The sequence below is a fragment of the Pseudorca crassidens genome, chromosome 13 (genome assembly GCF_039906515.1).
Source record: "Pseudorca crassidens isolate mPseCra1 chromosome 13, mPseCra1.hap1, whole genome shotgun sequence".
Lineage (NCBI taxonomy): Eukaryota > Metazoa > Chordata > Mammalia > Artiodactyla > Delphinidae > Pseudorca > Pseudorca crassidens.
Window position 1 is genome coordinate 33,344,928 of NC_090308.1, and position 13,078 is coordinate 33,358,005.

General features: G+C 42.2%; 1 protein-coding gene across 13 annotated transcripts in view; it reads left to right on the plus strand.

The window, feature by feature from the left end:
* The first annotated feature begins 633 nt into the window (after positions 1-633).
* Positions 634-13,078, plus strand: part of PTPRK (protein tyrosine phosphatase receptor type K) — a 566,337-nt gene continuing 553,892 nt past the window's right edge. For 2 of the 13 annotated variants that reach the window (XM_067702146.1, XM_067702145.1), the window contains exon 1: positions 656-1,026. In XM_067702146.1, the coding sequence (XP_067558247.1) occupies positions 930-1,026 (97 nt within the window). In that variant the 5' untranslated portion in view covers positions 656-929. Of the gene's footprint in view, positions 1,027-13,078 lie in introns of all 13 variants that reach the window. The other 11 variants (XM_067702147.1, XM_067702148.1, XM_067702150.1 and 8 more) reach the window with 10 other exon arrangements.

The following is a 13,078-nucleotide window of genomic DNA, read 5'->3' on the forward strand; positions in this document are numbered from 1 at the left end:
AAGGTTTCAGAACTGCAAGCAAAGTCAGTGAAGCAGAGAGTAAATCCAAATATTCGGCAAATGACAAACCAAAAATGAGACCTGCCAGCTGTTCACACTGGGAAGTTACTGAACATTTATTTTGGTTCAAGTTTTATTTTTATATGAAGAAGGAACAATAAGTTTTCTACGGGGGTGGGGTGTCTCATTCCTTATTACACGAATAGGGAACAGAGAGTTTGCGATGCAGGTGGGTGTTCCTTCTGGGAGCTTCTACACTCCCCCTTCTTCCTACCGGCCACCGATACGGTAGGACCTCCGCCTTGGGAACAGAACCCCGGGGCGCCTCTGCTTGGGCGGCGGGGTTTCTCCGCGTTCATACTCTGGGGTCCGGCCACACTGCTTACCCAACTCTCGCTTTTCAAACTGCGATTCCTGAAACAGGGCAGACAACGGCGCAGGTCCCCTTTCGCGCCCGCTGCCCCAGAGCGGCGGCGGGCGGCTGGGCCAGGGCGGCGAACAAAGGCGGCGCGGAGCGCGGGGCGCGCGGCCGGGGTTGGCGCGCGTCTCTCCGACAGGAGGCGGCGGCGGCGGCGGCGGCGGCGGCGGCGCCGCGCCCGAGCCTGCATTCCTCAGAAGCGCCCGGAGCCCGCGGGGCGACGTCACCCCCGGCTCCGCCCCCATCCCTCCCAGAGCAAAGTAACTCTTGACTAACAGGAGAGCCTCTGCCGAGCATGGAGAGCTGCTGCCGCGGCCGGCCGGCGACTCGGGCAACGCTGGCGCCCCAGAGGTAGTTTGGCGACCGCGGAGCAGGAAAAAGTGCGGGCGGGAGGCTGTCCACTCCCCGCCCTCACCCCGCTGGGCCCGGCCGACCCCTCAGCTGTGGATTTCGCTGCGATACCCCCCGGCAGCTCTTTGCAGAGCGGCTTGAAACTTCTCCCAAAGTCGACATGGATACAGCGGCGGCGGCGCTGCCTGCTTTTGTGGCGCTCTTGCTCCTCTCCCCTTGGCCTCTCCTGGGGTCGGCCCAAGGCCAGTTCTCCGCAGGTGAGTGGCCGAGGAGGCGTCCGGAGCTCCGACGAATGCCCCCGACCCGGGGCTCTCCAGGGGTGGAGCCGGCTCCTCTCTAGGGCCGGGGGGCAAGGGGGGGAAGCTTTCGCGACCCGGGGTGGGCAGAGGGAGAGATGTCCCCAGACTCCGTGCCGGCTGGGACGCGGGGCACGGGGCTGGGCGCCACGGGGGCAGGTAAGTTTCCTCGTCGCGACCCATTGTTCCCGGTGGAGGATCGCTCCGGGCGCAGGCGGGCAGGGCTGTGCGGCAGTGCGCGAGACAGTGCTTTTCTTGGGAAACTGGGAGCCTCGGCGTCCGGCGCCGGCTGCACCGCGCCGGGGAAGAGAGAAGGAAAAAGTAGTTACGACTCTGGGGATTGCTACTCTCTTGCTCGTAGTGCGGGCTTGTTGCTCTCCGCCGCTAGAGCGTTCCAAAAAAAAAATTCCCGGGGAAGCCATTGTCAGAAAGGTGGAGACTTGAAGGGAATGACCTCGGCGCGCTTTGCCAGGTGCTTTTTGTCCTGGGAATAACCTCTCCTGACTATTGTCTAACTACTTCCCCGTCCCTCCCCCAGTCCTTATCGCCTCCTCCGGCGTGGGGCTGCTCCTGGGTTCGCCCTGTGGGTTAGGGCGCTGCGCGGAGTAGGTTCCGTGTGTGTGTTGGCGGAGCCTGTAAGATGTTTTGAAACATGATTCTAAGGATCCACGCCGAGCAGTCCTGGGCAGCGAGGTCTAGGCGCCGGGTCCGGGAAGCCCGACCCGTGGTGGGGGAGCCCGCTCCTCCGGCAGAGCCACCGCGAAGCCTCCCGGAGCCGGCCTGCGTGATGGGGTCTACAAACGACTGCCGCCCGCCCAGAGAACCCAAGAGGAGGCATCCGGTGCGGTCTCGCCAGTTAGCCCTTTGGGTCCTAGTAAAACCGCTTAGAGAAGTCCGTGAAACCCCATTTCTCCCAGTGCCGTCCTCCGTTCCCTTCCAGTTCTGTGACCCTTCCTGGCGGTTGCTTCTTTCGTTCTCTCCTCTGGGGGCTCTGAAGTTTCACCAGGTGGACGCTGGGGAGCAGGCTCCCGGGCGATTGTTAGCCTCCCGCCAGTACAGACAACTTTTCTGGCCAGCCCACCCAGCTCTGCTTGGCTGGCGAGCGCATCTGCTTCCTTGGTTCGCGCGGTGCAGATGGAGACGCAGAGGTGGCCGAGGGCTGCTGGACAAGACGGGGGAAGCGACAGCCGCGCTCCTGGCTGAGGCCACAGGACGCGGAGAACGGACGAACTTTGCACTGTCAGTTTCTCTCGTTGTTGTGGCTGCCTGGTTTCCTGGAAGTAAACTCAAATCGTTGTTTTCCGGAGTAATGTTTATTTCCCTTCCGTTCTCTTTCCCCCCTTTAGAACTCTGTAAAAGGAGGTAGATAACAAATTCAGATGGCAGCATGTGCTGTGCACTCAGGCAGGTTATGAAATGCAGCGTGTACAGGAAAAGTTATGTATACAGGTGATGTATACGGAGGACAACAGCTATGTGCAATGAAAGCCTAATTTTAATTCTTTCTGGAGTAAGCATTACTGAAAGCATGTCTGACATATAATGCCCGTTGGTACTGGAAGCGTGCTTGATGTAAGACATTACATGCAGGCAAGTTGGAGTGGGTATTGATTTCTGCACAGTGTTTGTCAATGCACGGAGAGCCTACGCTTGAAAAGGCATGTAGTTTGTTAATTGAAAGTTGGAATTCTACCAGTTGTATGATTAAACTTATATGTATTCAAAATTTGCAACTATTAATGTCTCAACAACTGATGGATATATTTTCATCTGTAAAGAAACTTTTTTTCTCTTTTCAAATGTTATTTACCCTTTAATGAGCAAATAAATATTAAATTTCCTCCAGCGGAATGTACAGATGAGCTTTTCTGATCCCTGGAGTTCAGATATCTCTAATGAACAGTTATGTTCTTAGACATGCAGTTCCAAGTAATTTAACTAAATAAACCTGGCTTTTCTTTTTTGACAAAGCAAAACATTCGACTTTATTTTATAGTTAAGTGAAAGAATGTGCAGTCCTAACAAATGCAATTGTGGCAGGACTGTATCTCAAAATTTTGCCATTCAGATTTTGTACATATGCCCAGAAATGAATGTCTTTTATTCCCACAGTTCAGATTGTGGATCTGCCTTTCTCCATAAGCTAAACGTTTGTTTTGTAAAAATTTCCATTTTCTGCTTCGCATAAGTCATTTGTTATTCTTCTGTCATCAGATTTTATGGCAGTCAGATTTGTTGCAAAGACACGGGGTCAGAGATTGGAGGTGTATTCTTTCTTGTTTTTTTTTCTTACATTCTTTAAATGATGAACTTTTATTTCTTTTGAGAAATTTAAATAAAAATGCTTTAAAAGTGTAAAACAAATACATGTTCAGAACTTTAAAGTGTGTTTTAAAATCACACTTATTAGGCCATTTTCCACTTTTAGATATTATTGTGTGCTTCCTAACATGGTGAGCCTCGAAAGCAAAACTTGAAAGACTGCAGGTAGTTGGATCTTTGATATATCATGTACTCATCCAGTCTGCTTTGTTTAAACCACAGTTTAGGAACATTTTCATCATTTTGAATTTTTTCTTAGCTTTTGGGGTTAAGGTGTAAAAATGCTACATGGTGAGCCTCTTGAAAACCTGAACTTCCAGATCTTCTTATAAATCTCAACTTATATTCTTTCAGTTTGATGGCTCACTTAACATCTAAAAAAATGTGTCATATCTGTGTTACATCTGGGGAAATTGAGGCATAGAAGCATAAGGATGTGCTGAAGTTTATTCACTGGGTTGTGTAGTTGCCATCTCTTGATATAATGTGAGAAAGTTTTTTGTATTAGGACTCAGATGACTGACAAAATCAGTCATAGATGAGGTACCTGGAGACTCAGCTTTCTCATCTGTAAAATGGGGATAATAATACCTGTTCTGAACTTTCCTCATGCTTTTTATGAGGATGGTGTGAAATAGTTTAAATGAGCTGGAACTGTATATTGTCAAACATTATGCAGCTATCTGGGGTGTAATCATCATATATTAAAGTAGCTAAGTGCCTTGACTTCAGTCTTTTCTTGCTCCCCTAGTCCTGGTATAAGCACAGACTGTTCAGGAGTGTGTGTGTTTGTGTGTATTTGTGTGTGTGTGTGTGTCACTCAGCCATTCATTCCTTTTAATTGTTGTTAAACATAAACATCCTAGATTGACCAGACCATAATTTTATCAGCACATTGAGAGAAATTATCCTTTAATTTTTTTTTTTTTACTTACCTTCTGTAAATCCTTACTTGAGCTGAACCTGTGGAAGAGTCACTATTAACATTCATAGTATTCAAACTATAGAAGAAATTTATTTTTAGTCAATTTCTTTAGCTGTCTGTTTAACTATTGGCTGTTCACCCTTTTCATCTCAGTGGGAGAAAAATATGTGGCTTTTTAGATGCAGTCTTATCAGTGACCTAGAGAGGGACTATTGTCTCTCTAGTATGATGTGAGCCTGGAAATGCAACTCCAGATCCTGCCTTGGATATAGTTCCTGGCATGTCACACTGTAAGCGTTTACTTACTTGATCCCTTAGAACCTTGCAACTCATCTAAGCAGTGCCACTTTCCCAGTGTCTCACTCTTTGCTGTCTCTGTATGTGAATTAAATTTCTCTTATACTTATTATCTCTACTGGGAAGATACATCAGAGAGACAGCTTTTTAAAGGTTTGCCTGTTGGTTTTCTGGTTTTGATTGGCCAGAATCTCTCGATCCCTCAATTCATTAAAACTCCAAGTTCTAAACTATTAATAGTATGTAACCAGACATTTCTGGGACTGGTTTTTCTTTCACCAGTCTCCATATAACTGACTCTGTTGATTTTCCTACATTGCAAGATGTCGTTTTGTGTCTGGCCAACCCAGACGGGAAGAGGCAGGTCTGGCTGCTATTTGGGCTTTGGCATGTGTGCTGCTGACAGCTCTTCTCTTTGTATTCATAAATGTGAATTTGAAAAATAAATCAACCCCTCTGCCATTCTGCCCCTCTCCCACACTCCTTCCCACTCCCCTCTAGCAACAACAAAGCCCCACGTGCAGATACACAAAATCACAGCCTTTTTGTTTTCACCAGATATCTTTTGGTGCTGATCATGTTCTTAGAAACTGGAAATATGACTCAACCATTAATCAGAGCAAACGCCAGTCCTCCCACCTAATCTCATATTTTAGGCAGTGATGGTTTACTACACGTTTTTATGGCCTTTATCAAACATTTAATTCATGTGATATGGTCCTATATAGAGAAACTAGGTTGTTGCCTACTAATGCTTTTGAAGTGCTGTGTTCTAGGTCTGCTCAAGATGGTGTTAAAGACAGTGTAAGTCATGCTGAATATGGATCTGCTTCTCTGAGGCATGGAAAATGCTGTCCTCCTCTGCCTTGTGCTCTTCCTATTTCCCCTACTTGCTCTTCACGCAGGGCAGGAAGAGGATTGTTGGAAGACTGAGAGCAGGAAACATCAAGGGAGTTTACAGATTGTTCTTAAAGACAAAACAAAGCACTGGGATCTTGTGTGTGTGTGTGTGTGTGTGTGTGTGTGTGTGTGTGTGTTTGATCTTTAATTTTCTAAAGAGGGAAAAAAGCCTATTTTTGATTTGTTTATTGGAATCAGCCTTTGCCTTTGCCCGAACACATTCATTTCTTATTCTGTGGATGTAAAAACTTCCCTCTGTGTATTCCTCTCAGACTTTACCCTTTGATCATATGTGTCTGGTTTGTGTTCCTTTATCAAATGGTGTTTCTTTTTGCCTAAAAACGTTATAATTGCTTTTGAACATGACTTGTTTTTCTTTCATCAAAACTCATGCTGTTTGTCATAGTTCTGAATAATGGAATTTGTCAATTCATGATATCTTAAATGGGTATTTGATAACAAAGTAAGTACATCAATCAAGCTAATTTTTTATTTCAGTTGAAGGTAGAAATAGACTTGTAAATCCATGAAATAATCTTTTAATGTCACAGAGTATTTGTTTGTGCTTATATATCTCTCAATGGAAGAGAGACTTTGAGTTCCTTTTTTTTTTTTCGGTACGCCGGCCTCTCACTGTTGGCGGCCTCTCCCATTGCGGAGCACAGGCTCCGGACGCGCAGGCTCAGCAGCCATGGCTCATGGGCCCAGCCGCTCCGCGGCATGTGGGATCTTCCCGGACCGGGGCATGAACCTGTGTCCCCTGCATCGGCAGGCAGACTCTCAACCACTGCGCCACCAGGGAAGCCCATGAGTTCCTTTTTGTAAATGGGGTTAGAAAAAATTTGAGTGCCACATTGCCTATTATTTTGAGATAGTGACATACATCTGGGCTTTGGAAAACTTTAAAAGTTATGTTTTAATGTGTGATGTCAATGAGAAGTCTGGAGGTAGATGGTTTACAAACTTCAAATTCCGTCTTAGTGGAAATTGTGTTTTTATAAGAAATGCTCTTAAACATAGTTCCACATAAAAGGTTTTATTAATTCCATGAAAATTCTGTTGGGAAAGGTATGTTTATTTTCCTGCAGTATTCTTATGGGAATTCTTTTGATTTGTGGTTAGTATTTTAGTAATAAAAACTGAACTTACATAATTAAAAAAGTTTTGTGTGGTTTTGCAGATTGTTGAGCTTCTGGGAAACATTGGGCTTGGGATGTAAGGATCACATCAATCCTGTTGTGGAACATTGCCATTTCCCCACTTAACTCTGGTTGAGTTTTTTGGCATTCTTCTCTGTGTGTTGGTAATCCATAAAAATTACAAGCGGCTTATTTTGTCACTTACAATTGTTTTAGGAGCAAATTAAGTGGTCCTGAATGAAATAATCCATGTTTCCACTTTATACGACTGTAGATAGAGCTCTGTTAATAAAAATGATGAACAGAGCCGTGCTGGCTGAATCCTTTTACAGGTGTCATTCTAGGAATTATTTTCAAAAGAAGAGCTCAGAAACAAATCCAAATAAAATAGTGTCTAGAGTTACTGTTTGCATTTATTTTGTTGAGAAAATTGAAAGATGTAAATATGTGTATTCACACACACACATATCTTAACAATGATAGAACATCATTGTCCGAAGGTTCGAGTGGGAAGGAAACCAAGAATATCTACAGATGGGATCAAACTCCTATACTTATATTCTAGATAGAGTATTGAAAGTAGAGAATTATTTTGTCAACTTCATAGATGAAGAAACTGAAATGGAAAATTATGAACTATATAGTATATAATATACTGCACTGTACTGTACTTTAAAGGAGAAAATAAGAAACCTAATTCCAATAGATTGGTATCTATTTATATAAACTCTTCCAAATGCAGCCTGTGCCTTAACCAGCTGCTTGTAGGCTGATTCTCCAAACCCAGTCCAGGGCAGCAGCTGATCAGCTACAGAAATTCCCCTAGTCCTTGTTGGACGGTAGGGTGCTAGCAGCTGCTTAAGTGGCAGACTGGCCTCAGCTCCTTGATGTGATTCGACTTAGGTCGTCCAGCAAATTCAAGAGTAGAGAGAGGAAGACTTTCTAATGCCCTCACTGCCCATTTAAAGGCTGATGGCTGATTGCTTCTTGGTCATTGGATTCATCAATGGTAAGATGCCCTAGAATTTTGCTTACTTGAATTATGGTCCATGGACCAGCAGCATCAGCATCACCTGGGAACTTGTGATGATCTTGTGACCACATATCAGAGCCCACCCCAGACCTACTGACTCAGAATCTGCCTTTTAATAAAATCCCCAGGTGATTTGCTTGAACATTTAATTTTTGAGAAACACTGCTCTAGGACAAAGAAAGATCAGCTTGAAAAGATTTGCCACATGCTCTTTACTGTAGAGTTGTAAGAGTACTGTGAAAGGATTAATTACAACATGAAACAGATTTCCCTGGAATTATATTTCTGATCATTATTTACTGAATTATAATTTAACACCCCAGATGCATCAAAACAGCAATACTGTTCAGGTTTTAGAAAAGAATACTCAGACAATTTTGAAAAAAATATTTCATGAGAGAATAAAAATAAGGCTAAATACTTTTAGCTGTGAACATATTATATGAGAATATTTAAAGGTAAACATATTATCTGAGGAACCAAACATGATATATGCCAATCATTTTTACTTTGCATATTGACATGTTGATATGGAAAATGATAATTCCCTTTTTTTAACTAGTAACTGCAGTTTCTTGTTTTATATTTCTCTTTCTCTTCGAAGTGTATTTTAAGGATTTGTAATAAGGAGCTCATTTATAGGACAGTCAAATTTAATGAATGGGAGTTAGGTAGAATGCATTAAATATCACTGGTGTTCTTTTTACTATCCTTTGTGCTCATATTTAAGAACAGAGATTCTTGTCAGTTTTCTCCAGAGAAAAATTATGATGTAATAGACAGTGTACACTGTTCATATCAAAACACAATTTTACTTGCATTTTGTAGCTTGCTTTAGCATTCTTTGAGAAAATGAATTTTCCCAGAAGACCTAATTGCCTTCTTATTAATGAGCCTGTAAGTGTGTTTTGTTATCCATTTACTATTCTAAATGTGTCTACTTTTGCTGGCTGTTTGAACAGTGAAGTCTCTGATTAAATCACGATTGCTCTATTTGTTTTTGCCATTCACTAGCGACTCAGAAAATACTGGCATAATGACATGGTTATGGCAGAAATTAATTGAAAACAAGAGATATAAATTAATGTTAACCCATAATGGTTGTATTGTGATATCAGGAGATGGAGTTTGGGGCAGTGCACAGCCGAATTCTCTACATGTTTGATGATATAAGTGAAAGTCTGCTTAACCTGTATTGTTTTAAATACACAAAATATAGTTACTGGATTAATGAATACAAATACAGTGCACAGCAGAATTCTCTACATGTTTGATGATATAAGTGAAAGTCTGCTTAACCTGTATTGTTTTAAATACACAAAATATAGTTACTGGATTAATGAATACAAATACAGTGCACAGCAGAATTCTCTACATGTTTGATGATATAAGTGAAAGTCTGCTTAACCTGTATTGTTTTAAATACACAAAATATAGTTACTGGATTAATGAATACAAATACAGTGCACAGCAGAATTCTCTACATGTTTGATACTATAAGTGAAAGTCTGCTTAACCTGTATTGTTTTAAATACACAAAATATAGTTACTGGATTAATGAATACAAATCAGTGGCTTCCACATTTACTTGATTTAGACATTAGTGTTCAAAGGTTTAATTGTGGACAGATCAGTGTTAGAGAACTTAGTGATGGAGAGAAACTCTCAAAGGTACTTCCATACATCTTGAAGAACTTTAAAGTCTAAAGTCTCTGATTTGTTACCTTTTCTAGTTTTACACCAAATTCTTGCTGTTTGTACTAATTCTACTTGTATTCTTGTCAGCAAAAATTAGGTTCATTTATTCCCTCACACATTAGAGGACAGAGCAAAAAGCAGTTGCCCGAACAACAATAGGAACTGCCATTTACTGAGTGCCTACAACCTGCCAGGCCTTATGATCGGTGTTTTATGTAATTTAAAATCCTCACCATAATCCTTTAAGATCAGCATCATTTCCATTTTGCAAACTGTGGCCTAGAGAGGTTAAGTATTAACTTGCCTCAGGTGACAGTGTGAGGGACTAGTAGAGCCAAGATTCATTATTGAATATATACACAGATGTAGCAATAAGACATTTTTTTGGTTACTTAGTGGCAGAAAATGCAGCCTAGACTGGTTGCAACAAAAGGGGAATTTATTGTCTCTCCTAACTGACAGTTCAGGTGGAGCTTTACTTAGGAGTTCACATAATTCCACTGGGATGTGACCTTTCTCTGCCTGCTCAACTTAGCTTTGGTGTGCTCGGTCTTAGACTTCTTGTAGAGGCGAGGTGGTTTCGGCAGCTTCCAGATTCTGGTCCTTTAGGAGAATGTGCAGTATGTGCTGGGCACCTGAAAAGGCCCTGCGATTCACTGGCCTTGGATTCGGTGAATCATATCTCCAGCTCCTGAGGGGAAGTAGGCTGATTGGCTTAGTTTACTAGCATTCTGGGTTCAGCCCTAGATCCCCCAACCAGGTCATGTGGACTGATGGGGGCGAGGGGACTGTGGATGAAACTATCAGTTGTCAACAGATAGAGGGATAGGTTCTGGAAAAGCAGCCAAACCACAGTGTGGTTACTTGAGATAGAATTAAATAAGTCGTGAGCAGTGAAAGCAGAGAGGGGTGCACCTGTGTGTGTATTTATAATCCTTCTGAGCGGGGGTGAAAGGAGGTGGTGGGGAAAAGATAGGTGGAGCAGATAGTTCCCTGCTCTGAACCAGTAGGTGGTAACATCAGGAAGACGCGGTGGTCTGAGCCTTAGTCTCTAAGGGGAAGGAGGTGAAGGAGGAAGAGAGGAAGGAGGCCATCAGATTGTAGCAGGTTTGTGTGCATTGCAGATCAGCTGTTCATCATTTAGGGAGTGTTTCTTTTTTGGTCTTTAAGCCCTGCTTTAAAGCATGCATTTTATTATTTTCATGGTTGTATTCTCTTTGCCTCAGTATTGAATAAGTCCAACATTAAAATTTGACAGAATTTTGAGTGTTAAAAGGGACCTTTGAAACAAATGCCTCTTAATTTGCTATAACTTGCCCAAGGTCATATAGCTTGAAAGAACTTGAGGTCAAACTTGAGATTTTGATTTATTTGGTCACTGTTATTAAAACATATGCATTGTTTTTGCTTAGTGGTTATTTATATAGATAGTTATTATTTAAGGTTTTAAAAAATTATTTTAGTTTGTACTCTGAAGTTCTAAAACCAGTGTTTCCAAAGGCAAACCTGACTTGACTGGCTTTGATTAGAACAGTGTTCTAAGTATGAGGTGATAATAAGTTGTGTGTCTGTGAATGAAAGAGATCATTTTATTTATTTATTTATTTTTGGCCTCGCCGTGTGACTTGCCGGATCTTAGTTCCCTGACCAGGGATCGAACCCGTGCCCCCTGCAATGGAAGCTCAGAGTCGTAACCACCGGACCACCAGGGAATTCCCAGAAAGAGACCATTTTAGATAATTGCTTGTTTCTTTCAGTTATCCTGCAGGATTTATTTACATATATATGTGCGTGAACAGGTGTTTGCATGTATGCATTTGTTTTTAATAGATGCCAAAGGGTAAGCTACCATGGTAAATGATACTAATTGACACAGAGAAATAAAACCTAGCTAACTCTTCACTTTGGAAACAAATTTTGAAAAACGCAGGAGGTGAAGGTGAACTTGTTTATAGTTTTGATCTTCTCACCTCTTGCTGCCTGACTTTATAATGCATATCTGAAAACATGGGATGTTGGACAGAGTTGCTGTGAGGAGGTACTGAATAATGAATGAAGTGTAGAGAAGTAGCAGCTGTTTGCCTAGCCTCCCCCTCTCACGGTGAGAGATTTATCTCCCGGGCCTGAGTTAGATAGGCGGCCTGCCGCTGGCTGTGCCTGAGGATCAGGCGCCCAAATGTGGCTGTGCCAGTTTAGACTAGAGTGTCCTCCCTTCTCTGGCCAGAGCAGCTGGCCTGGCGCTTAGGGGTGAAGGCAGTGGTTAGGGAGGAAGGCTGTTGACTGCTGTTTGTTCAGCATGCTTCCTTCTGTCACTGGAGGTTTGCTTTCACACACCTTTGTTATCTTAAAGAACTTAATGAATTATTATTTTCTTCTCTGTGTGTTGCCTGTTTTCTCTATGACTCTTTTTTTACCCCTTATTATACCTTCATCAGGTGTGTTAGCTGTGACTCCTGAATGGTGAAGTTTGTAATAATTTGCCCAACACCCTGCTTCTTTGAGGCAGAGTGCTGTATAGTCTTGATCTATTTTTGCCTCTTTATCTAAATTCGTATTTAAGTACTTGGGGAGTACATGAGGTGAAGGATTTAGCAGCGATCTGCTTCAGAGAGAGCAGAAGGATTCTTTGGATTCTTTGGAGGTCTGTGTACAGAGCATTTTAGTGCACAGAGCATTGGGCTTCTGTAAGGCTGTGTCCCACTCTTAGCTCTGTCACTTTCAGGCTCTGAGATTTGGAGTAATTCCTTTCTGCTTGACCTTGATTTCCTTATCACTAAAATGGGAATATTACAATGAAGAGTCATTTTAATAGCTTCTCTAGTTACTCAATAGGACACTTTTAAAGGTAGAATGAGTAATATATGTGAAAGTATTTCTGATTGGAAAGTACCATAAAAATGTAAATTTTTGGGGGGGGAATAGGAACTTGGATAATAAAGAAATTATTGTGTTGAAGGCACAAAATACATGGTGAAGAACGGAAATGAAAACAATAGATGCTTTGTATATTTGCATATCTAAGTTATGCATTGCCATCTAAGTTGTTTGCATATCTAAGCTTTTGGGGAAAGTGGTATGGAAAAGAAGAGTCAGTAAGATTCTTGTGAACAATGAGTAATTTTGTTATGTATCATAAAACTTAGCCCCCATTTTCACATATCTGTGTTTTACTCTTATGTAAGTTTTCATATATATGTGTAAGTTTTATATATATATATGTAGGTTTCATATATACATGTAAGTTTTACTCTCTTGTGTTCCAAAACATTTTTTGTACTTTCGCCAGATATGTTAATAAAGATTATGTGATTATAAAATATTTTTACTGATAATTTTTGAAAATATCTTTTAAGGACTGTGTTCATATATAGAAAGTTGTGTGTATAGTTTTTCTTCTTGAATATTTTCATGAAGAGAGAAAAAAATGCTCTTGCTTTCTGAGCTGGTTTGCCTAACTGGTGAGAGCACGATTGTAAGGTTTGCATCGATTTATTTACTCTTCCACTCCACAGTTCTTTGAGCATCTACTCTGTGTCAGTACTGTGGCAGGGCCTGGGTATGCTGGGGGGCACAGATATGACTTTTGTGACAGTTAAGCCGTGGTAACCTTCGCATAGCTCCGCATGTAGCAACTCACGGGTGAAGCCTGGATCTGTTTTGTGACTGACCTTTCCCCTGTGGCTTGGCAAGTCTCAAAGC